Genomic DNA, 23,654 nt, shown 5'->3' on the forward strand with positions numbered 1-23,654 from the left:
AAACAGGCTTCTTTCCGGGAAGTGCCCAGAGTTGTGAAGCTTTTCTTCGTCACAAGATGACCCTCATATCTCCATCCATATTGAAGAAATATGGAATCCCTTTTGATAAGGTGAAGGGAGAAGGCCATGGGTACTCTTCAGCATAGCAAACTGAGTCACAGGGCTCCCAGAATGCATGCTGAATGGCAGGGTGGAATTTCAGAGAAGGGCAGATATATAGAGGGAAATTGTTAGGGAATTTTCAGGAGAAAATTTTTAAAATCTTATGATGCCCACATGGTTAGGACTTGTGTTCCAGAAGCATGCATGCTAACCTGTATCTTCTGTGGTCTTGGGGTTTCTGATTGTCTGTTTTATGCAGGTGAATAGTGACAGTTGAATGCTGAGGGCATGTGTTTTTACAAACAGTTTTCTGCTGTATAGTGAATACTGTGCAATGTTGGGACTAGTTTTGGACTGGAGCTTATTGCACTGAGTGGAGCATGAATATCTTTGCTTGCCTGGCCAGGGTAGTTTGAAATATACTAAGTCATCTGGCTCTCTCTGAAATTTTACCGGCTACTGCTGAGTTAGTCTCTCCAGCATGATAAGAAAACAGTAAAAATTCCTGCAAAAGAGGAAAACGAAGGCAGTGCATGCATTAAACCAGGAGTATGAGAACTGTTTTTTGTGAACCAGTTAACAGTCTGTGTGGACGTCTCTTCTTCTAGGTGACACAGGAAGCTGGAGAATTCATGATAACATTCCCTTATGGCTATCATGCTGGTTTTAACCATGGGTTTAACTGTGCTGAATCTACCAACTTTGCTACTCTGCGGTGGATTGAGTATGGAAAGCAGTCTGTATTAGTAAGTGTTGTACTGTCCTTTTTGCATATTTTAGAAAATCCACTTTGGCATGTTTTTGGCAGCTGACTCTGAAATGGACTGCTTTAGAACAAACCATTGTTTTTATTTAATGTTGTGTGTCTGGATTTGGCTTTTTTTTTTTTTTTTTTTTTTTTTTAATAACCGCAGGCACCAGAGTTAAATGAACTTCTTATCTAGTGGTTAGAGGCTTATTTAGACTATGTACAGCAAATAATAGATTGAATCTCATTAAGGATTTAGAACATGCTCTAGCATGTTAAATGGTAACTGTGGTGTAAGACTTCTAGTGCTGCCTCAGGTAATACATTGTGCTTTGGTCTTAGGCCTAGTGTAAACACACACACACTTCCTAGAACTGGAAGGGACCTTGGGAGATCATCTAGTCCAGTCCCCTGCCCTTTTGGCAGGACCAAGCGCCATCCCTGACATCTATTTGCCCCAATCCCTAAATGGCCTCCTCAAGGATTGACCTCGCAACCCTGGGTTTAGCAGGCCAATGCTCAAACCACTGAGTCAGCCTTCACTCACAGTTTGTACTTATTTGACTCGGAGATATGTGTTTTTTGCATTGAGGTGATGAAATTGGCACAAACCCTAGCAGAGGGGCTGTCGAGCGTGATTGCACACTGATGCTGTTCTGCCAACAAACATTACTTGGTGAACCTAGAAGGTGGGGACTGAAGCCTGAGCCCATCTGAGTCCCACCTCCCCAGGTGGGGGGAGCAAAGTTCATGTGCTTCAGTCACACATGGGTGTCCTATAATTTAAACCTTACCATTCAGAGCTAAAGCCCTTGGGCTTTGGCTTCCACCCTGTGGGATGATGGGCTTTGGTACTGGGGCCCCAGCAAATTTAATGCCAGCCCTCATGACCCCAATTAAAATGAGGACTTTGATGGCCTGACCCGCAGTTTGAGAATTGCTGCCCTAGTGGAACATAGTTACATCATTATGTAGATGTATTACGCTAACGTAACTTATTCCGCTTTTCATAAGGGAATAGGCTCCATTGGTAAAGGTTGAACTTCTTCAATGGTGGCATTGGCCACCGTCGGCAGATGGGATGCTGGGCTGGATGGACCTTTGGTCTGACCCAGTATGGCCATTCTTATGTTCTTATGTTCTCTAATCTGCTTCTCTCCATCTGCCTACATCTGTAATCCGGCATGATTTTAGTTTGTTGAATTACTGCTTACCATGAGTGTGCCCAAGTTTCCCATAGTCCCATAAAGTTTGTTTACAGCTACCAGTCCTGGCTTTCTATGGTGTTGTTTAGCTGTGATTTACCCCTAAATGTCTCCTGAGAGCCCAGTGTATTGGTAATGTGTTGGGAAAATACTGGCCTTCCATGGGTCAGCAAATTCTTTCATCCAGCACCAGTCAGGTCCCATAGGTACTAGACAAGAGAGGTTCAACCTGTATTTCACTGTAATTTACCCCAAATGCTTTCTAAGATCCTATTATGCCATGGAAGTGTTGGTAATGCTGCTAGACAGTATCGACCTTCCACCATCTGGCAAATTTTCTCATTCCGCACCAGTCAGGTCCTGAGGGTGTTGGATTAGAGCGGTTTCACCTGTATAAACACTGTTATACCTACATAACAGGTTGCACTGTCCGACCTCTGCTAGGATGGATAAAGCAGTACAACCTCTTTGTGTAGACAGGCCAACAAGCAACAGAATGCTGTTTGCTACAGAGCTCAACTGAGAAGCTGATTTGGAAGGTGCTAGAGTCTATTCAGTGCACACATTCGCTCCATCTCACCCTCATGAACGCCATCCTTACTTTCTCACCTGGACACTCCATTGCTGCTTGAGGTTCGCTGACCCTGGAAATAACTCTGGGCAAGAGGGGTCAACTTTTCTGCTCTAAAATTGTTTTGCTTATTGGCTAAAAGTCTGTGGATGGGGAGGAGTTCCAACAACCTGCAAATTGGGCTGATCCTCTCAACTGAGTGGATAACTGCCATTGGGCTGAGAGAGACTGGTGTGGTATTTCTTCTTGTCTAGCAGCTTGTTTTCTCTCCTTATTTCTGTGCTGTCATTTTTTGACTTTTCCATGTGATTGTGGACAATTAATTTAATCTTTACGCTCACTGATCACCCAGTTGTTGTATGTGGATAGCCTGGGCCAGGGGAATTCTAGGCATGTGAGTCCCACCACTTGAAGATGGATTGTATCAGTTGAGCTATGAAAGAGCAGACTCATAGTATTGGGCTGAAAAATAAAATGCTTGTGTAATTGGCTTTCTGTGCAACTGCAGTGTTCTTGTCGGAAAGATATGGTGAAGATCTCCATGGATGTGTTTGTGAAGAAGTACCAGCCAGATCGCTACAAGCTTTGGAAAGCAGGGAAAGATGTGGCTGTCATTGACCACACTCTTCCAACACCAGAGGCAGCAGAGTTCTTCAAGGGGGAGCTCCTCCAGCAAGTCAAGAATGGGAAACAGTGCACTGAAGAGATAGAAACTGAGGAGGCATGTAAAGAGGACGCGGACATGGATGAGAAGAAGAGGTTTGTCACATAGTGGTGAATGCACCCTGTTCAATGACAAGCCAGTGCAACTTGCTGCATTGGAATGCTATATGCTGCTGTGGAGCAGGATAAACTGGAACTGGGCTGGTTCATGATGCAGGAAGAGGCTTTACTCTTAAGTGGTTAGGTCAGAGAGAGAGAGTGTGTGGAAATGGCAGGGAACCATACAACATCACCAGCTTATTGCTATAATGGTTTGCCTAAGTGGGTCATTTGCTGAACAACAACTGAAGTTGGGGAGCAGAGAGGTGTTTGGAGACCAGAACAAAGAAGCATTCCTTTGGGATTGTGGAACCATTTTCCAGGGCCAGATTCAAGCAGAATCCATCTGGAGCTGCTGTGATTGTACACAATTCCTATTAATTGTTGCTTAAGCAATAATTTATTTGCTATTCAAGAAGTTACTGTTAAATGTCTTTCAAACAGTGAGGCTTATGCTACTTCAGGGGAGGAGATGTCTCTGGATGTGTTCTGGCGTGTGTTAATTGTGTGTTCTGAGTCTTAGAGAATTCATGAATGAATAGTAAGACACAAGGATATTTTGAAATAGCCAAGAGACCACATAGCTTGCCCAGTCCGTTGTCTAAAGTTCCTGGCATGCGGTGTCTGACCAAACCAGGCATTTCATGAAGGTACTGACCTGACATTTCACTTACGTATTCAGTGGTATTAATTACTTGTGGTTTTGTTTTCTGCAGTCTGCCCAAGCACCGCATAGGAACCAAGAGGCACAGAATCTGCCTTGAGGTGCCCCAAGAGGTGAGTCAGAGTGAGGCCTTTCCTAAGGAGGAGCTGAACCCTGTGCAGTATGAGATGGAAGTGGCAGAGCCGCATGTCAGATCCACTCATGAGCTTGTGCAGCACCGTGAAGATGGACTTCCAGTACCAGGTAATTGCTTCTCAAGTTCTCCCTTCCTGTGCGGTACGATATGTTTGTGTTTTCAGGGTCAGACAGATCAACAGCACTGGTGCTGAATCCAGGTAATTTCTTCCTAAATAAATGGCCGTTTGAGTTTGACACCTATGGCAAGCAGAATGTTTGGAATATTCATGTGCCTGGGGTTCCTTCATCAGAATCCCTCTTTAGCCAGCTTTCAATTCAGGGCCTTCTGTTCCTTGGGCTTCTGACACTGTTGCCTCCAGCACTGGTTTGTATGGCAACTACTGCTTGTTTAAGTGATTTTTATTTTTATGTTCTCACCATGCATATAGGTGGTACCTCTGGTTAAGAACAGGAGGGAAAGAAGACAAACATGAACAGGGAGAAGGGGAGGGGAAGCACATGGGTGTAGACAACTATATGTTGTTATTTCTTGGTTGACTGAATATGTTCCTGGTGTCTTATTTACAAGGAGCCTCAAAGGGAAGAGGAAGTGATTGAGTTTTCTGTAAGAAAGCTGGCCTTTCTAGCTTTGACTTCTCTAGTCTTTCTGTTTCATCGTTTTTCTTTCTGAAAATATTTTGGGTGCTTCAGCTGTCCTGGCCTGAGCACATCTATGACATTAGACAAGTGAACAGACAGAGAAGAAAAGGTCAGTCAGTAAAGCACATGCATCGCTCGCTATAGGTTCCTCCTCGCTAAGCAGTGTGTGAACCTCCTTGACCAACTGTTTGAACAGATCAGCTGCCATTTCCTGATTGTACGTGTCATTCCTTCTGCACAGCCAGGAGTCTCCTGTCTGGTGCTTGTCTCTTCCCATCACTTCTTGATGTCTAAATCAAGGTAGTCTCTAAGATGTCCTGATTTCATCAACAATCTGTCTTTGTTCCAGATGACATGGATTCTTCAGAAGTCAAATTTGAAGAACTGAAAAATGTGAAACTGGAGGAGGAGGAGGAGGAGGAGGAGGAGGAGGAAGAAGAGCAAGAGGCAGCTGCATTGGATCTTTCCATTCCTCATTCTGTCAGTTCCACCTCAGCCCTCACTGCTCCGAAACAGAATTCAGCTTTCAGCCTTCAGTCCTGCTCTCCGGCGTATTCTGTTTCTTCAGACTCGGAGTCAGCTGAACTATTGCCCAGAAGAACTGTTGGCCAAGCGGGGGTTCTTACTGTTCATAGCTATGCTAAAGGAGATGGCAGTGGGGCTGACAGTGAGCATACTTCAGGGAAGAAAGCCAGCACTACAGCTAGTGTGAATGAGCAGGAGCTTGCAGAGGTACGAATTCATGGGAAAAGTTGAGACGTTCAATATTCTGAGGTGAATCTGGTGGGTTTGTTAGATTGTAAGTGTCCTGCATTTATTGCACTCGGGCGTTCCGTTCTTCTGGTATCAGTGTAACAACAGCTCTCCTTGCTTGGAAATCGCTGTCATTTAATTTACATAAAATGGGACCTAAGTGTAGTATTAATTTAGATTATCAGACTATCAGTGTTTCAGTACTGTCACTTCACAAACTGGATTGAGAGAAATCTTTCCTTTAGCTATATAGTGCAACAAAGGGCACAAGTAAAAACAAATCACACATTTTGAAACCCAAATTCCTTTATCACCTCTAATCTCTAAAAATCAACATTTTAACAGATTTGTCAGCTGGATAAAAGGTATCTTGGGACCAACAACACATGAGATTCATGTCAGGTTATTGTTGGCTTATACCTAGTGTATATAGCCATCATAAAAACTTGTCCAATTTTTACTAAATCTTCATTCATTTTTATATATATATATAAAAACAGAGTGTAAATTAGCGTCTACTACTCAAAGGTCATAAAGTCATTGAGGATAATTCTTTGAAAACCATCCATTCAATGTGCAGCGTCAGCCAAAGCTAACACTGTTGGGAATTCTTATGAGTGGGATAGATCGGTGGTCTCCAACTTTCTTGTATGCTCAAGATCACTTTCTGAACTTAAGGGAAACACAAGATCTGCCCTGTCTCTTCCCAAAAGCCCCACTGTGTTCACTCCTCCTTCTTTTCCTACTGCCCTGCACACTCATTTTCACTGGGCTGGTACAACAGGAGGGGGTGCAGGGTGCTAGCTCTGGGAGCAGGGTCAGGTCAGGGTATTGGAGGGTAGGAGAGGGTATTGGGTGTGAGCTGTGGGAGAGGCTGGGGGCTGGTGTGTGGCCTCTTGTTGAGCAGCATTTGCTGTCCTCAGATCCCAAATGGCAGTGCAGCAGGGCTGAGGTAGCCTCCCTGCCTACTTCAAGACCCATGCCTCCCCTGGAAGGCAGCAATGCACCTCTGGAGCTGCGTGGCTCTGCATGCTGCCCCTTTTTCCCCCTGCACCCCCCTCACAAATCCCATTGGACACAGTTCCCATTCCCAGCCAGTGGGAGTTGTGGGGGGCAGTGCTTGGAGGCAGGAGCACCATGCTAAAACTCTGGCCCCCTCTCTCCCACATATATGTGGGGCTGCACTGGCTGCTCCCAGGAATGGGCTGGCACATGAGGTGGGACAGGCAAGGGAGCCTATCAATTGTGAACAACTGGGAAACTCCCCAGGATTGACTGACTAGTTGATCATAATTGACAGTTGGTGATCACTGTGAAAGATACAGTAGAATATATCCTATTGCTTCTCTAAATCTGTGGTATTCCCTTATATTGAGGGTAGATGTAGTGACCCATCTCAATATATAGAAATTGGGAAAGGTTCAAAAAAGGGCAGCAGAAATGATTTATTGAAACAGTTTTCATATGAGGAGGAGATTAATAAGACTGGAACTTTCTAGTTGGGAAAAAGATGACTAAAAGGGGTCTGATAGAGGTTTATAAAATTATGATGTGTCTGAGAAAGGAAGTGTTGTTTTACTACTTAAAATACAGGAGCGTAGCCGGCAAATGAAATTAATAGGCAACAGATTTAAAACAAACAAAAGAAAGTATGTCTTCACACAACACTCGTTCAACTCTGGAATTCTTTGCTGGAAGTTGCTGTGAAGGCCAAGACTATAACGGGGCTTGAAAGAATAGTAACAGAGAGGGAGCCGTGCTAGTCTATATACTATAAAAACAAAAAAGCAGTCAAGTAGCACTTTAAAGACTAACAAAATAATTTATTAGGTGAGCTTTTGTGGGACAGACCCACTTCTTGGTCTGAAGAAGTGGGTCTGTCCCACAAAAGCTCACCTAATAAGTTATTTTGTTAGGGTTTGAAAGAGAACTAGATAAATGCATGGAGAATTGCAATAGCTGTTAGCTAGCGTGGATGGGGTGGGTCCCTAGCCACTGTTTGCTGGAAGTTGGGAATGGATGACAGGAGTGGATCACTTGATTCACTCTGAGGCACCTGGCATCGGCCACTGTTGGAAGACAGGATTCTGTTTTAGATAGACCTTTGGTCTGACCCAGTATGGCCTTTCTTATGTTCTATAAAAAAAAATTGAAATGAAAATGAAAGCAGTACAGCTATTTTTCCACATTCCCTTTGGATAGTTTTTTTTTTTATGGTAAGAAACATACACATTATTTTAATAACTGTAGTTTGGCAGGGTACATTTAGCCCACATAGATTTTTGAGCTCATCCTGCTAAAAGAGAATTGTTCTCCCTTTTTAAAACAAAGTATCAGTTTATCAAGTAAGCATGATTTGGGGGTGGGGGTGAGAGAGAGAGGGAGAGAGAGAACCCACCAAACAGAAAATCCAAACTGATACTACCTATACTTGGTGTCCTCTAAAAGGCCATATTTACTAAATTACAAAAAGTTATGAGTCACATCAGTTGTTACAGTTAATGCACAACATGTGAATGACTAGGAATTGAGGAATATTTTACTACACAGACAGAAAAGCAACAGTCAAGAAACTAGACTTTTTGATTTAACAAAATAGATAAATAAAAATACTTAGAGAAAAGTGAAAGCATTTATACAAGTATATGGTTGTTTTTTCATGAGCAGAAACTAGAACCTAGAAACTGTAGAAAAGCGATTAATGCTACTGGCCATTTATTTCTCTTTTATAAAGCCAATGGGTTAAGTATATGGGGAACAAAAAAAACTGTACAAATGGTATTAATCCATTAATAGATGGAAGTGACAGAATTGTCAATAGTACTAAAGTGTTCATTTAAATATTTCTCTTCTGTGTTGGAGTGGAGCAGGAGAGTCAGACTTGTGTGTTCATTGTGATGAAGCACTTTTTCATTCCACTAGTAACTCATGAGGATGTTTAAACATCAGCTCCTAAAGGCAGACCTCTTTAAATCAGCAGGTCTGGATAATTTGGTCCTGAGCTTATTAAAAGAGCTGGCTAAGGAGCTCTCTGGACCACTAATTGAGCAGTAACCCTTGGAACATTCCAGAGGACTGGAGGAAAACTAGTACATGGGCTGGCCATGGTAATTCTAGGCCTATCATTCTGACGACATACCTGGTCACAAGAATGGAACTGCTGATACAGGACTTGATTTATACAAAGTTAAAAGAGGGTATTAATGTTAAGAGGGTATTAATGTTAATCAACTTAGTTAACAAGAGTTAATAGAAAATAGATTGTTAAACTATTTTGTTTTGCAGAGGGAATGCTTGGCTGATAAGTGTGGATGTAAGATACATAGGCTTCTGTAAGGTATTTACTTATGACACGATTGTTCAAGTAAAACACATTAAATAAATTCAGAGGTGATTAACTGATTGATGGGTCTCAAAATGTAATTGTAAAAGGGGACTCATTAAGCAGTTGTTTTCTCGTGCGGTTCTGCAGGGATCACTTCTTGGCCTGATGCTATGTAATATTTTTATCTATGGTCTGGAAGCTTTTTTAATAATGGCCCAGAGATTAGGAGAATGATAGATAATTAATAGAACAGGTCACTGATACGGCACTACCTGGATTTCTCTTAAGATACATGCAGTCTAACAATGTATGATTCAGTACAGTCAATGTAAGATCATACCTACAGAATGGCAGGCTCTGCGCTGGGAAGCGGCGACTCTGGAAAGGTTGTGATGGATGGTTGATGGAACATATGTTCTGTGTTTGACGCCAGGGCCTGACAGGCTAATTCAACTCGTAGATGTATAAACGGTGGAATTTTGAGTCGAAATAGATGGATTATCTCTATGCTCGGCCCTGGTGTGACTGCTGCTGGAATACTGTGCTCAGTTTTTGGCAGCCAGGTGGTGGTGATAAATTTGAGATGGCTCAGAGGGAGCCATGAAAGAGATTAAAGGGTTGGAAACATACTTCTTATGAAAAAGTGAAGGAGCTCAGTTACCAGTTTAAGCAAGAGATGGTTACAGTGTGATTTTTTTGATCAGTGCATGCGTTCCTACAGAGGGAACGGAAGTTTGAGGATAGAGATCTCTTGAGGCTCTCTGAGAAAGTTACTAGATCTGGTGATGGGAAGATGATGCTAACCAAGTTCAGAAGCTAACCAAATTCAGACAGGAAATAAGCCTCACTGTTTTTTAATAGTCAGAGCAATTAACAATTGGAGCCATTTCTAAGAGTTGGGGTGGATCCTCCATTACTGGAAAATCTTTAAATCAAGATTTGATGTTTTTCTAAAAGATTTTTCTAGTTCAAACGGGAATCAATTCAAGAATTACCCTACTATCTCTTATAGAGGAGGTGTGACTAGATGGTCACAGGAGGTGGGGGAGGAGATCTTTGGAGAGGTGAGAGAAATCAGCTTACATCCTAGTCACAGACAAATTACAGACCTAGCGTGTGGCTTATCAACCTCATAGAGATTTGGCAAACTTTCCTTAGTGTGGTGTTTAAGGCATTGCTTTTAGCTGCATTTCTGATCCCGGGTTCACAGCTTGCCCAGGTAACTCTGGCTTTTGCAACACTACTAAGTCAGATTTGTGCCGGGGGGAAGAGAAGCAATAAGGTGGGGGAAGAAGAGTGGTGGAAGACTGGATGACTATGGGAACCTTGGTTATATTTCAGGGGTTCAGAATTTTAACCAAAGCCTGAAGCAGTGTAATGGTCATTTGGTTCTTTTCTCTGGTTTGATCTAGTGAGGACATCTTTTAGGGTCAGTATGGCAGCGGTCAACAATGTTGCACTGGGTTCCCTGGAAATGTTGTGGGACAACACCAGTTCAAAAAGCAAAGCTCGTAACCTCCAGTCCATGCCTCCTGCCAGCCTTTTTAGTAGCAAGCACTTCATTCCCTTCCATAAGCAATATCCAGAAGATCATGGCAGCCTCCTCCATTAACTCATCAAAACGCACTTAGGTGACATCCCCTGTAAAGGTGTCCTCCCATTTCTAGTATATTTCTGCTTGTCTTCATACTAGCACAGGATGTTACTAGGAACCTTTTAGACCACTTATCACTGTTTTTTAACTTGTCTAGTTGGCTAGTGTCTTATGTAAACAAACATGGGTAACCTGCTGGTCTAGGACTCGTTACCTTATCCCATGTGGATTACACAACAGATCTTAAGTTTCACAACTAATTGGTGACTGTTTTAATTTTGTGCATTTCACTATGCTTGACCAATGAGAACAGTCACTTTACTGTCTGGCTATCCTGTAAAAGTACAATGGTGAAGTATTGGTTTTCCAATACTTTGGATTTATGCTTGCAAAAGTTTAATATATGTTATGGAAGTACTTGTTTTACTGTCTTGTAAAAGTGAACTCTTTTTCAACTTGTTGAGCCACAATGGATCTGCATGGTTGTAAAATGATGGTTGCTAAGTTGCTGCTTTGCCTTGTCCAGGTTGCAAAGGTGTACATGCAATCAATTAAAGAGAGTAAGAAGTCAAAGGGTCGTCGCCAGCCTTTGAGCAAACTTCCTCGTCATCATCCTCTTGTGGTTAAAGACTGTATCAGTGATGATGGTAAGTTCTAAATACTTCAGTGGGGGAGGATTCTGCTGCCTGGGGAGGCCTTGGATGTCCAGGTGTAGGAGGACAATATGGTACGTTCCATGAAGGCGTATCTAGGCATGTGACTTTTCTCTCCAGTCTAGGAAGTGTTCTTAGTTCTGGTGTTCTTTGGTGTTTACTCTTTCCCACTTCCTTGGGAATCTGATTTTTTTTAAGTCACAATTCAGCACACCAGTTAAACTCTAATAGCATCTGAACTCCATTTCTGTGTTCCACAGTTGATGCTTTCTTGGACTTTTGCAATAATCCATTAACTAGTCCTATAGATATTCTTGGCTGGCCATTTGGCTTGTATATTCTTTGAATCTGATCAAATCATCAGCTTGTTGGAGCAGTGTGAAGGGGTTCACCTCACTCCAGGTTCTCCTCCTTATGACTGGGCCTGGGAATTTGCCTTTTTATTTCACTGGTCGTGTGCACTGTGAACACCAGGCTGTTACTCCGTGTGCTTCCGATCTGTGACTTGGGTATCCAGACAGGTTACTGCAGCCTGCCGTGCCTTCTGGGAAAGGAGTCCCACTATACAAGCTGTCCAGACACTGTTGCGCACAGTCTTCCTTTCCAAGTCTGCAAATGGGTAGCAGGGGAACATAAGAACGGCCATACTGGGTGAAACCAAAGGTCCATCCAGCTCAGTATCTTGTCTGCCAACAGTGGCCAGTGCCAGGTGCCCCAGAGGAGGTGAACCAAAGACAATGATCAAGCGATTTGTCTCCTGCCATCTGTCTCCAGCCTTTGACGAAAGGCTAGGGGCACCATTCTTTACCCTTGGCTAATAGCCATTTATGGACCTAACCTCCAAAAATTTATCAAGCTCTGTTTTAAACTCTGTTAGAGTGCTGGCCTTCACAGCCTCCTCCGGCAAGGAGTTCCACAGGTTGACTGTGCGCTGTGTGAAGAAAAATTTTCTTTTATTAATTTTGAACCTACTACCCATTAATTTCATTTGGTGTCCTCTAGTTCTTATATTATGGGACCAAGTAAATAACTTTTCAATATTCACTTTCTCCACAACATTCATGATTTTATACACCTCTATCATAACGCCCCTCAATCTCCTCTTTTCTAGACTGAAAAGTCCCAGTCTCTCTAGCCTCTCCTCATATGGGACCCTTTCCAAACCCTTAATCATTTTAGTTGCCCTTTTTTCTGAACTTTTTCGAACGCCAATATATCTTTTTTGAGGTGAGGGAGACCACATCTGCGTGCAGTACTCAAGATGTGGGCGTACCATAGTTTTATATAGGGGAAGTATGATATTCTTCGTCTTATTCTTTACCCCTTTTTTAATAATTCCTAACATCCTATTTGCTTTACTGACTGCCGCTGCACACTGCATGGATGTTTTCAGAGAACTATCCACTATAATTCCAAGATCCCTTTCCTGATCCGTTGAATCTAAATTTGCCCCCATCATTGTATGTATAATTGGGGTTATTTTTCCCAATGTGCATTACCTTACACTTACCCACATTAAATTTCATTTGCCATTTTGCTGCCCAGTCACTCAGTTTGCTGAGATCTTTTTGAAGTTCTTCACAATCTACTTTGGCTTTGACTGTCCTGAACAGCTTGGTATCATCTGCAAACTTTGCCACCTCACTGCTTACTCCTTTTCTCTAGATCACTGATGAACAAGTTGAACAGGATTTGTCCCAGGACTGACCCTTGGTGAGCATCACTAGTTACCCCCCTCCATTGTGGAAAATTTACCATTTATTCCAACCCTTTGTTTTCTGTCTTTTAACCAATTCCCAATCCATGAAAGGATCTTTCCTCCTGTCCCATGACAACCTAATTTACATAAGAGTCTTTGGTGAGGGACCTTGTCAAAGGCTTTCTGGAAATCTAAGTATATTATGTCCACTGGATCCCCCCTGTCTGCATGCTTATTAACCCCTTCAAAGAACTCTAATAGATTAGTAAGACACGACTTCCCTTTAGAGAAACCATTTTGACTTTTGCCCAACAAATCATGTTCTTCAACGTGTCTGACAATTTTATTCTTTACTATTGTTTCTACTAATTTGCCCGGTACTGACGTTAGACTTACCCATTCAATTATCCCCATATTGATTGGGTACATGTCACCTCAGGATGGGATTCAGAGATTAAATTTCTTGATGCCTTAAATGACTGCTTCTTGGAGCAGCTAGTACAGGAACCCACACGGGGAGAGTCAATTCTCGCTCTAGTCCTCACTGGAACGCAGGATCTGGTCCAAGAGGTAACTGTTACTGGACCGCTTGGAAATAGTGACCACAATATAATAACTTTTAATATTCCTGTGTTGGGAAGAACACCTCAGCGGTCAAACACTTCGGCATTTTGTTTCAAAAAGGGGAATTACACTAAAATGCGGAAGCTAGTTAGACAGAAACTGAAAGGTAGAGTAACTAAACTAAAATCCCTGGAAGCTGCATGGAAACTGTTTAAAGACACCATACTAGAGGCCCAACTTAAATGTATACCCCAAATAAAAAAACACAGTAAAGCTGCGTCTACACGTGCACGCTACTTCGAAGTAGCGGCACTAACTTCAACGTTAGGCAGCGAGACGTCGAAGTCGCTAACCTCATGAGGGGATCGGAATAGCGCCCTACTTCGACGTTCAACGTCGAAGTAGGGACCGTGTAGACGATCCGCGTCCCGCAACGTCGAAATTGTGGGGTCCTCCATGGCAGCCATCAGCTGGGGGGTTGAGAGACGCTGCCTCTCCAGCCTGTGCGGGGCTCTATGGTCACCGTGTGCAGCAGCCCTTAGCCCAGGGCTTCTGGCTGCTGCTGCTGCAGCGGGGGGATTCATGCTGCATGCACAGGGTCTGCAACTCGTTGTCGGCTCTGTGTATCTTGTGCTGTTTAGTGCAAGTGTGTCTGGGAGGGGCCCTTTAAGGGAGCGGCTGGCTGTTGAGTCCGCCCTGTGACCCTGTCTGCAGCTGTGCCTGGCATCCTTATTTTGATGTGTGCTACTGTGGCATGTAGACGTTCCCTCGCTGCACCTATTTCGATGTGGTGCTGCGCAACGTCGATGTTGAACATCGACATTGCCAGCCCTGGAGGACGTGTAGACGTTATTCATCGAAATAGCCTATTTCGATGTTGCCACATCGAAATAGGCTACTTTGATGTAGGCTTCACGTGTAGACGTAGCCTAAGAGACCTAACAAAGAACCACCATGGCTTAACAGCCATGTTAAAAAGGCAGTGAGAGAGAAAAGGGCAGCTTTTAAAAAGTGGAAGTCAAATCCTAGTGAGGAAAATAGAAAGGAACATAAACACTCCCAAATTAAGTGTCATAATGTAGTAAGAAAAGCCAAAAAAGATTTTGAGGAACAGCTAGCCAAAAATTAAAAAAAGATAGTAAAATGTTTTTTAAATACATTAGAAGCAGGAAGCCCACTAAAAAAGCAGTGGGGCCCTTGGACGATAAAGATATAAAAGGAGCGATCAAGGAAGACAGTGCCATTGCGGAGCGATTAAATGATTTCTTTGCTTCAGTCTTCACGGCTGAGGGTGTTACAGAGGTTCCTAAATCTGAGCCAGCCTTCTTAGGTGACAAATCTGAGGAACTCTCCCAGATTGAAGTGACATTAGAGGAGGTTTTGGAGTTAACTGATAAGCTGAATAGTAACAAGTCTCCAGGACCAAACGGTATTCACCCAAGGGTTCTGAAAGAACTCAGATGTGAAATTGCGGAGTTATTAACAGTGGTTTGTAACCTATCCTTTAAATCCGCTTTGGTACCAAATGACTGGAAGACGGCCAATATAACGCCAATATTTAAAAAAGGCTCCAGAGGAGACCCTGGCAATTATAGACCGATAAGTCTAACACCAGTACCAGGCAAATTAGTAGAAACAATAGTAAAGAATAAAATTGCAAGGCACGTAGAAGAGCACGAATTGTTGGGCAAAAGTCAGCATGGTTTCTGCAGAGGGAAGTCGTGTCTAACTAATCTATCAGAATTCTTTGAAGGGGTTAATAAACATGCGGACAAGGGGCACCCAGTGGACATAATACACCTAGATTTCCAGAAAGCCTTTGACACGGTCCCACACCAAAGGCTTTTATGTAAATTAGGCGGTCATGGGATAGGAGGAAAGATCCTTTCATGGGTCGGGAATTGGTTGAAAGACAGAAAACAAAGGGTTGGAATAAATGGTAAATTTTCACAATGGAGGTGGGTAACTAGTGGTGTTCCCCAGGGGTCAGTCCTGGGACCGATCCTGTTCAACGATCTAGAAAATGAGGTAAGCAGTGAGGTGGCAAAGTTTGCAGATGACACCAAGTTGTTCAGGACAGTCAAAACCAAAAGGGATTGTGAAGAACTACAAAAAGATCTCAGCAAACTGAGTGATTGGACAGCAAAATGGCAAATGAAATTTAATGTGGGTAAGTGTAAGGTAATGCACATTGGAAAAAATAACCCAAATTACACGTACAACATGATGGGGTCAAATTTAGCTACGACAGATCAGGAAAGGGATCTTGGAGTTATAGTGGATACTTCTCTGAAGACCTCCACGCAGTGTGCAGCGGCAGTTAGTAAAGCAAATAGGATGTTAGGAATTATTAAAAAAGGGATAGATAATAAGACACAAGATATCATACTTCCCCTATATAAAACTATGGTACGCCCACATCTTGAGTACTGCGTGCAGATGTGGTCTCCTCACCTCAAAAAAGACATATTGGCATTAGAAAAGGTTCAGAAAAGGGCGACTAAGATGATTAGGGGGTTTGGAACGGGTCCCATATGGGGAGAGGCTAGAGAGACTGGGACTTTTCAGTTTGGAAAAGAGGCGATTGAGGGGCGATATGATAGAGGTATATAAAATCATGAATGGTGTGGAGAAAGTGAATATAGAAAAATTATTTACCTTTTCCCATAATACAAGAACTAGGGGACACCAAATGAAATTGATGGGTAGTAGGTTCAAAACTAATAAAAGGAAATTTTTCTTCACACAGCGCACAGTCAACCTGTGGAACTCCTTGGCAGAGGAGGCTGTGAAGGCCAGGACTCTTAGGGTTTAAAAAAGAGCTTGATAAATTTTTGCAGGTTAGGTCCATAAATGGCTATTAGCCAAGGGTAAAGTATGGTGCCCTAGCCTTCAGTACAAAGGCAGGAGATGGATGGCAGGAGATAAATCACTTGATCATTGTCTTCTGTTCTCCTTCTCTGGGGCATCTGGCATTGGCCATTGTTGGCAGACGAGATACTGGGCTGGATGGACCTTTGGTCTGACCCAGTATGGCCATTCTTATGTTCTTATTAGCTGTCTTCTAGTCATTGGGTACCAAAGCTGATTTAAAGGATAGGTTATAAACCACCATTAATAGCTCTGCAATTTCACATTTGAGTTCTTTCAGAACGCTTTGGTGAATGCCATCTGGTCCTGGAGACTTGTTACTGTTTAGCTTATCAATTAGTTCCAAAACCTCTTCTACTGACACTTCAATCTGGGACAGTTCGTCAGATTTGTCACCTGCAAAGGACGGCTCAGATTTGGGAACCTCTGTAATATCCTCAGCCGTGAAGACTGAAGCAAAGAAATCATTCAGTTTCTCTGCAATGGCATTATCTTCCTTGATTTGCTTCTTTTATATATCTATTGTCCAGGGGTCCCACCGCTTTTTTAGCGGGCTTCCTGCTTCTAACATACTTAAACATTGTACTATTGTTTTTTGAATTTCTGGCTAACTGTTCCTCAATCTTTTTTGGCTTTTCTTATTACATTTTTACACTTAATTTGGCAGTGTTTATGTTCCTTTCTATTTTCCTCACTAGGATTTGACTTCCACTTTTTAAAGGATGCCTTTTTATCTCTCACTGCCTCTTTTACATGGTGTTTGAGCCACGGTGGCTCTTTTTTAGGTCTCTTACTGTGTGTTTTAATTTGGGGTATACATTTAAGTTGGGCCTCTAATATGGTGTCCTTGAAAAGTTTCCATGCAGCCTGCAGGGATTTTACTTTAGCTACTCTACCTTTTAATTTCTCTTTAACTAACCTCCTCATTTTTGTATAATTCCTCTTTTTGAAATTAAATGCCAGAGTGTTGGACTGCTGCGGTGTTCTTCCCCACACAGGAATATTAAACGTTGTTATATTATGGTCACTATTTCCAAGCGGTCCTGTAATAGTTACTTCTTTGACCAGATCCTGCGTTCCAGTCAGGACTAGAGCGAGAATTGACTCTCCCCTTGTGGGTTCCTGTACCAGCTGCTCCAGGAAGCAGTCATTTAAGGCATCAAGAAATTTTATTTCTGAATCCCGTCCTGAGGTTTCATGTACCCAATCAATATGGGGATAATTGAAATCCCCTATTATTACTGAATTTTTTTATTTTGATAGCCTCTCTAATCTCCCTTAACATCTCAGCATCACTATCACTGTCCTGGTTAGGTGGTCGATAATATATTCCTAGTGCCATAGTCCTATTAGAGGAATTGCTATCCATAATGATTCTATGGAACAATTTTGATTCATTTAGGATTTTTACTTCATTTCAGTCTATATTATTTTTAACATATAGTACCACTCCACCAGCCGCATGACCCGTTCTGTCTTTCCGATATATTTTATATCCCAGTATGATTGTGTCCCACTGATTTGTCCTCATTGCACCAGGTTTCTGTGATGCCTATTATGTCAATCTCCTCCTTCAATATGAGGTACTCTAGTTCACCCATCTTATTAGACAGACTTCTAGCATTTGTGTAAAAGCACTTTAAAAAACTACCACTGTCTATATGTCTGCCCTTCACCACACTAGATTCTAGCCCAGCAGCCCTGGAACCAGCAGACGACATCTGTGTAGTCCCACTCCTTGCTGCTATATACCTGCACTTCCTCCTACCCCATCTCTATCTCCTTGCTGATCTCTGGCTTGCCACTAGAGTGTCCTCTGCTCCCTGTGCTTGCTTCTCCATTTTCTGCCACGTATTTGACTGACCTCTCAACAGCAAAGATCCAGGTTTACTGTTCCCTTGGATCTCCTTTTTGGCCCTAGCTACCTCTTTCCCTTCCAGGAATGACTGCAGACCTCTTCTGTAGTCTGTCCCACTCTCACTTCCCACCATATACCCCTATCTCAGATCTGTTCCCCACAAGAGCTTCATTTGCCATTCCATGCAGGCCCTGGTTACCCTCCAGGTGCAGGATATAAAGTTAACTTGCCCCTTTTAGCCCCTACTCTCAGAGCTTGTATAGAGTGGTCACCCCCACTGTAAGCAGGAGGATGCATACCTATACTTCTCACTTGAATGTTTCTGCTGAACTCATATCATGTTTCCTGTTCACTTGTTTCTCATCTGAAGAAACCTCAGGGAATTTTAAAAATTCCTTACCCTTCCTGGCATGAATGTACTCTCCTCGCCCCTCCATCAGAGACTCACTCCCTTGGGGGTTATCCTAAGGCCTCCTTGCATCATAGTGACAGCAGGAAGTGTTGCTAACACTAAAGAAACTATTTCTTGTTGCAGAGATGTCGGAGCAACTAACTCCTGAAGAAGAGGCTGAGGAGACAGAGGCTTGGGCCAAACCACTTAGCCAGCTGTGGCAGAATCGCCCTCAGAATTTTGATGCAGAAAAAGAATATAATCAAAGCATGGCTCAGCAGCCCCCTCACTGTGCTGTATGCATGCTCTTCCAGACATACCAGGTAAGCTCCTGGACTTCTCCTCCCGAGCTGTTCTTTGTATGGCAGAAGTGGAGGGAGAAGCCAATTGCCACTCCCCTCAAGATTTTGTAAACTACCTGGTTGTGAGTTTAGTTCCTCCTTTTAGAAGGAAGGTTTTTCAGGCTGTTACCTGCATTGTCTAGTGAACAGTATTGCTGTCTCCTTTAATGTCTTGGATTGCATCAGCCTTCCTTGTCAATTTCAGAGCTGCATCTCTTCCTTCTTCAGCTCTGGCTGAGTTCAGACTTGTTACATTCCTATCATAGTTATGGACCTAGCACTTGGCTCTCTGATTTTCTTTTTTTTTCCCCTTGAAAATGCAGTGTCCACTTAGGAGAGTAGCATATGAACACACCAGTACCTTAGGGTGTATACACTGCATAGTTCTGTATATGCCCAAGCAGTTCCTCCCAGGTCTACACTGGTCTTTTTAGCAGGACAGTGTCTCGCTGCCACCCTGCTACTGGAGCCTTTCCCAGCCAACATGAAAAGCTTTGGTGGGGGGCAGTAGAGGAGTAGGGTTCCAGCAGCTTTTCCTGCTTAGAGCGTTTCGCTGTTGTGTGAGTGCAGCCTCTTTGTCACTGCAGCATGTCCCTGTGTGTACCCAGCATGCTGTTGCAAGTGTAGATTGGACCCTTGAGTGTGAAACAGCTATGGGGATATGTAGAAAATGGTTCTGTATGTTTAGAATTTTGAGAGCGGTGAATATAACTAAATGAACAGTATTATGTATAGTAACACACTGCAGTCTTCTGTGCGGCTGCATCTGTAAAAATCTAGACACTGCAAAGGCGTGCCCTAGATACCCTGCTGGATACGAGACAGGCCCTATGAGTCCAGAGGAGATACAAACAGGTAACCCTACACGATGTCTGTTGCTGCTTGTCACAGAACAGTGTGTTTCAGACATGCACAGTCTTGATCTACTAGCCCAATAGAATGGGAATGCCTCTGGATTTGAAGCTGCTCTGAGAATTCTGTGGGGCTCTAGGAGAACATGGAATACCACTACAAAATGTGAGTTCTGTGTGACTAGGTTTTTCAGAAGCATAAAATGCCAAGTGACATCCCCCCCTTTTAAAAAGGCACCAGGGACAGTCCGATTGATTAGACAGACCGCTCAGTGCAACTTCAATACTAGGCAAAACTGATTGAAACCATAGTAAAGTACAAAATTATCAAACACATGCATGAACGCAATTTGTTTGAAAAAGGTTAAGCACGTTTTTTGTAAATGGAAATCATGCCTTGCCAATCTATTAGAATTCTCTGAGGGGGGGCAACAAATGTGGACAAGAACAACCCAGTGGATATAATGTATTTAGACTTTCAGAAAGCAAGGTTCCTCACCAAAGGCTCTTAAGAAAAGTAAATAGTCATGGGATAAGAGAGAATGCCTTCTCCTGGATCTAAAAGATAGGAAACAAAGGGGAAGAATGAATGGTCCATTTTCAGAATGGTGAGTGGGAACTAGGTGTGTCACTGGGGGGCCCAGTACTGGAATCAGTCCTATTCAGCACATTCATAAATTGGCTGGTAAAAGGGGTAAAGAGTAAGGTGGCAAAATTTGCCGATGAAACACTACTGAAGGAATCTAAGTCCAAAGCAGACTGAATAGTTGTAAAAAGTACACAAACCTGGGTGACTGGGCAATAAAATGGCAGATGAAATGAATTGTTGAAAAATGCAAAGTAATGCACACTGGAAGACATAATCCCAACTGTACATACAAAATGATGGGATCTAAATTAGGTGTACCCACTCATGACAGGTCTTGGAGTCACTGTAGAGTTCTCTGAAAACATCTGCTCAGTTTTCAGCAGCAGTCAGAAAAGCTACCAATGTTAGGAATTTTTAGGAAAGGGGATATATAATAAGGCAAATAGCATAATGCCACTATGTAAATCCACAATATGCTTGCACCTTGAATGTTGTTTGTGGATCTGGTCACCCCATCTCAGAAGAGGTACAGAGAAGAGCTACTAAAATGATTCCTGATATGGAACAGCTTCCATATGATGAAAAATTAACAAACCCAGGACTCTTCAGCTTGGAAGAAAAACGACTGGCAGGGGGCAATATGATAGTTCTATACAATCTTCACAGTTACAGAGAAAGTGAAGAAGGAAATGTCATTTACTCTTCATAATAAAGAACTAGTGCCCACCAAATGAAATAGGCAGCGGGCTTTAAAAGAAAAGGAACCAGGTACAATCAGCCTTTGGAACTCTTTATCCAGGGTGGGGTAAGGCCAAGATACTTAAGAGTTCAAAAGAGAAATAGGTAAGTTCCTGGAGGACAGGGTCCATCAATGGCTCTTAGACAGGATGGCCAGGGATGGTGTCCCCAGCCTCCGTTTGCCAGAAGCTGGGACTGGATGAGGGGATATGGAACACTGGATAATTAAAAAGGTCGTAGAGCAGTTTTTAAACTAAGAGGTGGGGGAAAGCCGATTGGTGCGGGGGAGCACGTGGATTGGACGGAGACTTCTCTTACACGAGGCTCCATAGATGGGGATTCCCTAGAAGTTAGTCAGATAGGGAACGTGGGAAATAATATGTGGGCAAGATCAGATGTGAAACAATCGCATAGAAAAAAATCCAAGGCGTCTGTGAAAGGCAGACATATAAATAGTGGTAGTTTTTTAAAGTGCTTTTACACAAATGCTAGGAGTCTGTCTAATAAGATGGGTGAACTGGAGTACCTCATATCAAAGGAGGAAGTTGACATAATAGGCATCACAGAAACATGGTGGAATGAGGAAAATCAGTGGGACACTATCATACCGGGATATAAATTATATCGGAAAGACAGAACAGGTCGTGCGAGAGGCAGAGTGGTACTATATGTGAAGGATAATATAGAATCAAATGAAACAAAAATCCTAAAGGAATCAAAATGTTCCACAGAATCATTATGGATAACAATTCATTCCTCTAATATGAATATAGCATTAGGAATATATTACCGACCACCTAACCAGGACAGTGATAGTGATGCTGAAATGTTAAGGGAGATTAGAGAGGCTATCAAAATAAAAAACACAGTAATAACAGGAGATTTCAGTTATCCCCATATTGATTGGGTACATGTCACCTCAGGATGGGATTCAGAGATTAAATTTCTTGATGCCTTAAATGACTGCTTCTTGGAGCAGCTAGTACAGGAACCCACAAGGGGAGAGTCAATTCTCGCTCTAGTCCTGACTGGAACGCAGGATCTGGTCCAAGAGGTAACTGTTACTGGACCGCTTGGAAATAGTGACCACAATATAATATTCCTGTGTTGGGAAGAACACCTCAGCGGTCAAACACTCCGGCAGTTAATTTCAAAAAGGGGAATTACACTAAAATGCGGAAGCTAGTTAGACAGAAACTGAAAGGTAGAGTAACTAAACTAAAATCCCTGGAAGCTGTATGGAAGCTGTTTAAAGACACCATACTAGAGGCCCAACGTAAATGTATAACCCAAATAAAAAAACACAGTAAAGCTGCGTCTACACGTGCACGCTACTTCAAAGTAGTGGCAGTAACTTCGAAATAGCGCCCGTCACGTCTACACGTGTTGGGCGCTATTTCGAAGTTGAAATCGACGTTAGGCGGCGAGACGTCGAAGTCGCTAACCCCATGAGGGGATGGGAATAGCGCCCTACTTCGACGTTCAACATCGAAGTAGGGACGTGTAGACGATCCGCGTCCCGCAACATCGAAATAGCGGGGTCCTCCATGGCGGCCATCAGCTGGGGGGTTGAGAGATACTCTCTCTCCAGCCCTTGCGGGGCTCTGTGGTCACCGTGGGCAGCAGCCCTTAGCCCAGGGCTTCTGGCTGCTGCTGCTGCAGCTGGGGGTCCGTGCTGCATATACAGGGTCTGCAACTAGTTGTTGGCTCTGTGTATCTTGCACTGTTTAATGAAAGTGTGTCTGGGAGGGGCCCTTTAAGGGAGCGACTTGCTGTTGAGTCCGCCCCGTGACCCTGTCTGCAGCTGTGCCTGGCTCCCTTATTTCGATGTGTGCTACTTTGGCGTGTAGACGTTCCCTCGCTGTGCCTATTTCGATGTTGGGCTGAGCAACGTCGAAGTTGAACATCGACGTTGCCAGCCCTGGAGGACGTGTAGATGTTATTCATCGAAATAGCCTATTTCGATGTCGCAACATCGAAATAAGCTATTTCGAAGTTGGGTGCACGTGTAGACGTAGCCTAAGAGACCTAACAAAGAACCACCATGGCTTAACAGCCATGTTAAAAAGGCAGTGAGAGAGAAAAGGGCAGCTTTTAAAAAGTGGAAGTCAAATCCTAGTGAGGAAAATAGAAAGGAACACAAACACTCCCAAATTAAGTGTCATAGGCTGCGTCTACACGTGCACGCTACTTCGAAGTAGCGGCAGTAACTTCGAAATAGCGCCCGTCACGTCTACACGTGTTGGGCGCTATTTCGAAGTTGAAATCGACGTTAGGCGGCGAGACGTCGAAGTCGCTAACCCCATGAGCGGATGGGAATAGCGCCCTACTTCGACGTTCAACATCGAAGTAGGGACGTGTAGACGATCCGCGTCCCGCAACATCGAAATAGCGGGGTCCTCCATGGCGGCCATCAGCTGTGGGGTTGAGAGATACTCTCTCTCCAGCCCTTGCAGGGCTCTGTGGTCACCGTGGGCAGCAGCCCTTAGCCCAGGGCTTCTGGCTGCTGCTGCTGCAGCTGGGGGTCCGTGCTGCATATACAGGGTCTGCAACTAGTTGTTGGCTCTGTGTATCTTGCACTGTTTAATGAAAGTGTGT

The 23,654-nt window shown here is 43.3% G+C and overlaps 1 protein-coding gene across 1 annotated transcript in view; it reads left to right on the forward strand.

The window, feature by feature from the left end:
• Positions 1-23,654, forward strand: part of KDM4A (lysine demethylase 4A) — a 59,810-nt gene that overhangs the window by 12,638 nt on the left and 23,518 nt on the right. The window contains exons 6-12 of the mRNA XM_075003565.1: positions 7-110; positions 711-848; positions 3,135-3,385; positions 4,105-4,295; positions 5,179-5,561; positions 11,028-11,148; positions 18,682-18,860. Coding sequence (XP_074859666.1) covers positions 7-110; positions 711-848; positions 3,135-3,385; positions 4,105-4,295; positions 5,179-5,561; positions 11,028-11,148; positions 18,682-18,860 — 1,367 coding nt within the window. The remainder of the gene's footprint in view (positions 1-6; positions 111-710; positions 849-3,134; positions 3,386-4,104; positions 4,296-5,178; positions 5,562-11,027; positions 11,149-18,681; positions 18,861-23,654) is intronic.

The sequence above is a fragment of the Carettochelys insculpta genome, chromosome 9, assembly GCF_033958435.1.
Source record: "Carettochelys insculpta isolate YL-2023 chromosome 9, ASM3395843v1, whole genome shotgun sequence".
In the NCBI taxonomy this organism is placed as follows: domain Eukaryota; kingdom Metazoa; phylum Chordata; order Testudines; family Carettochelyidae; genus Carettochelys; species Carettochelys insculpta.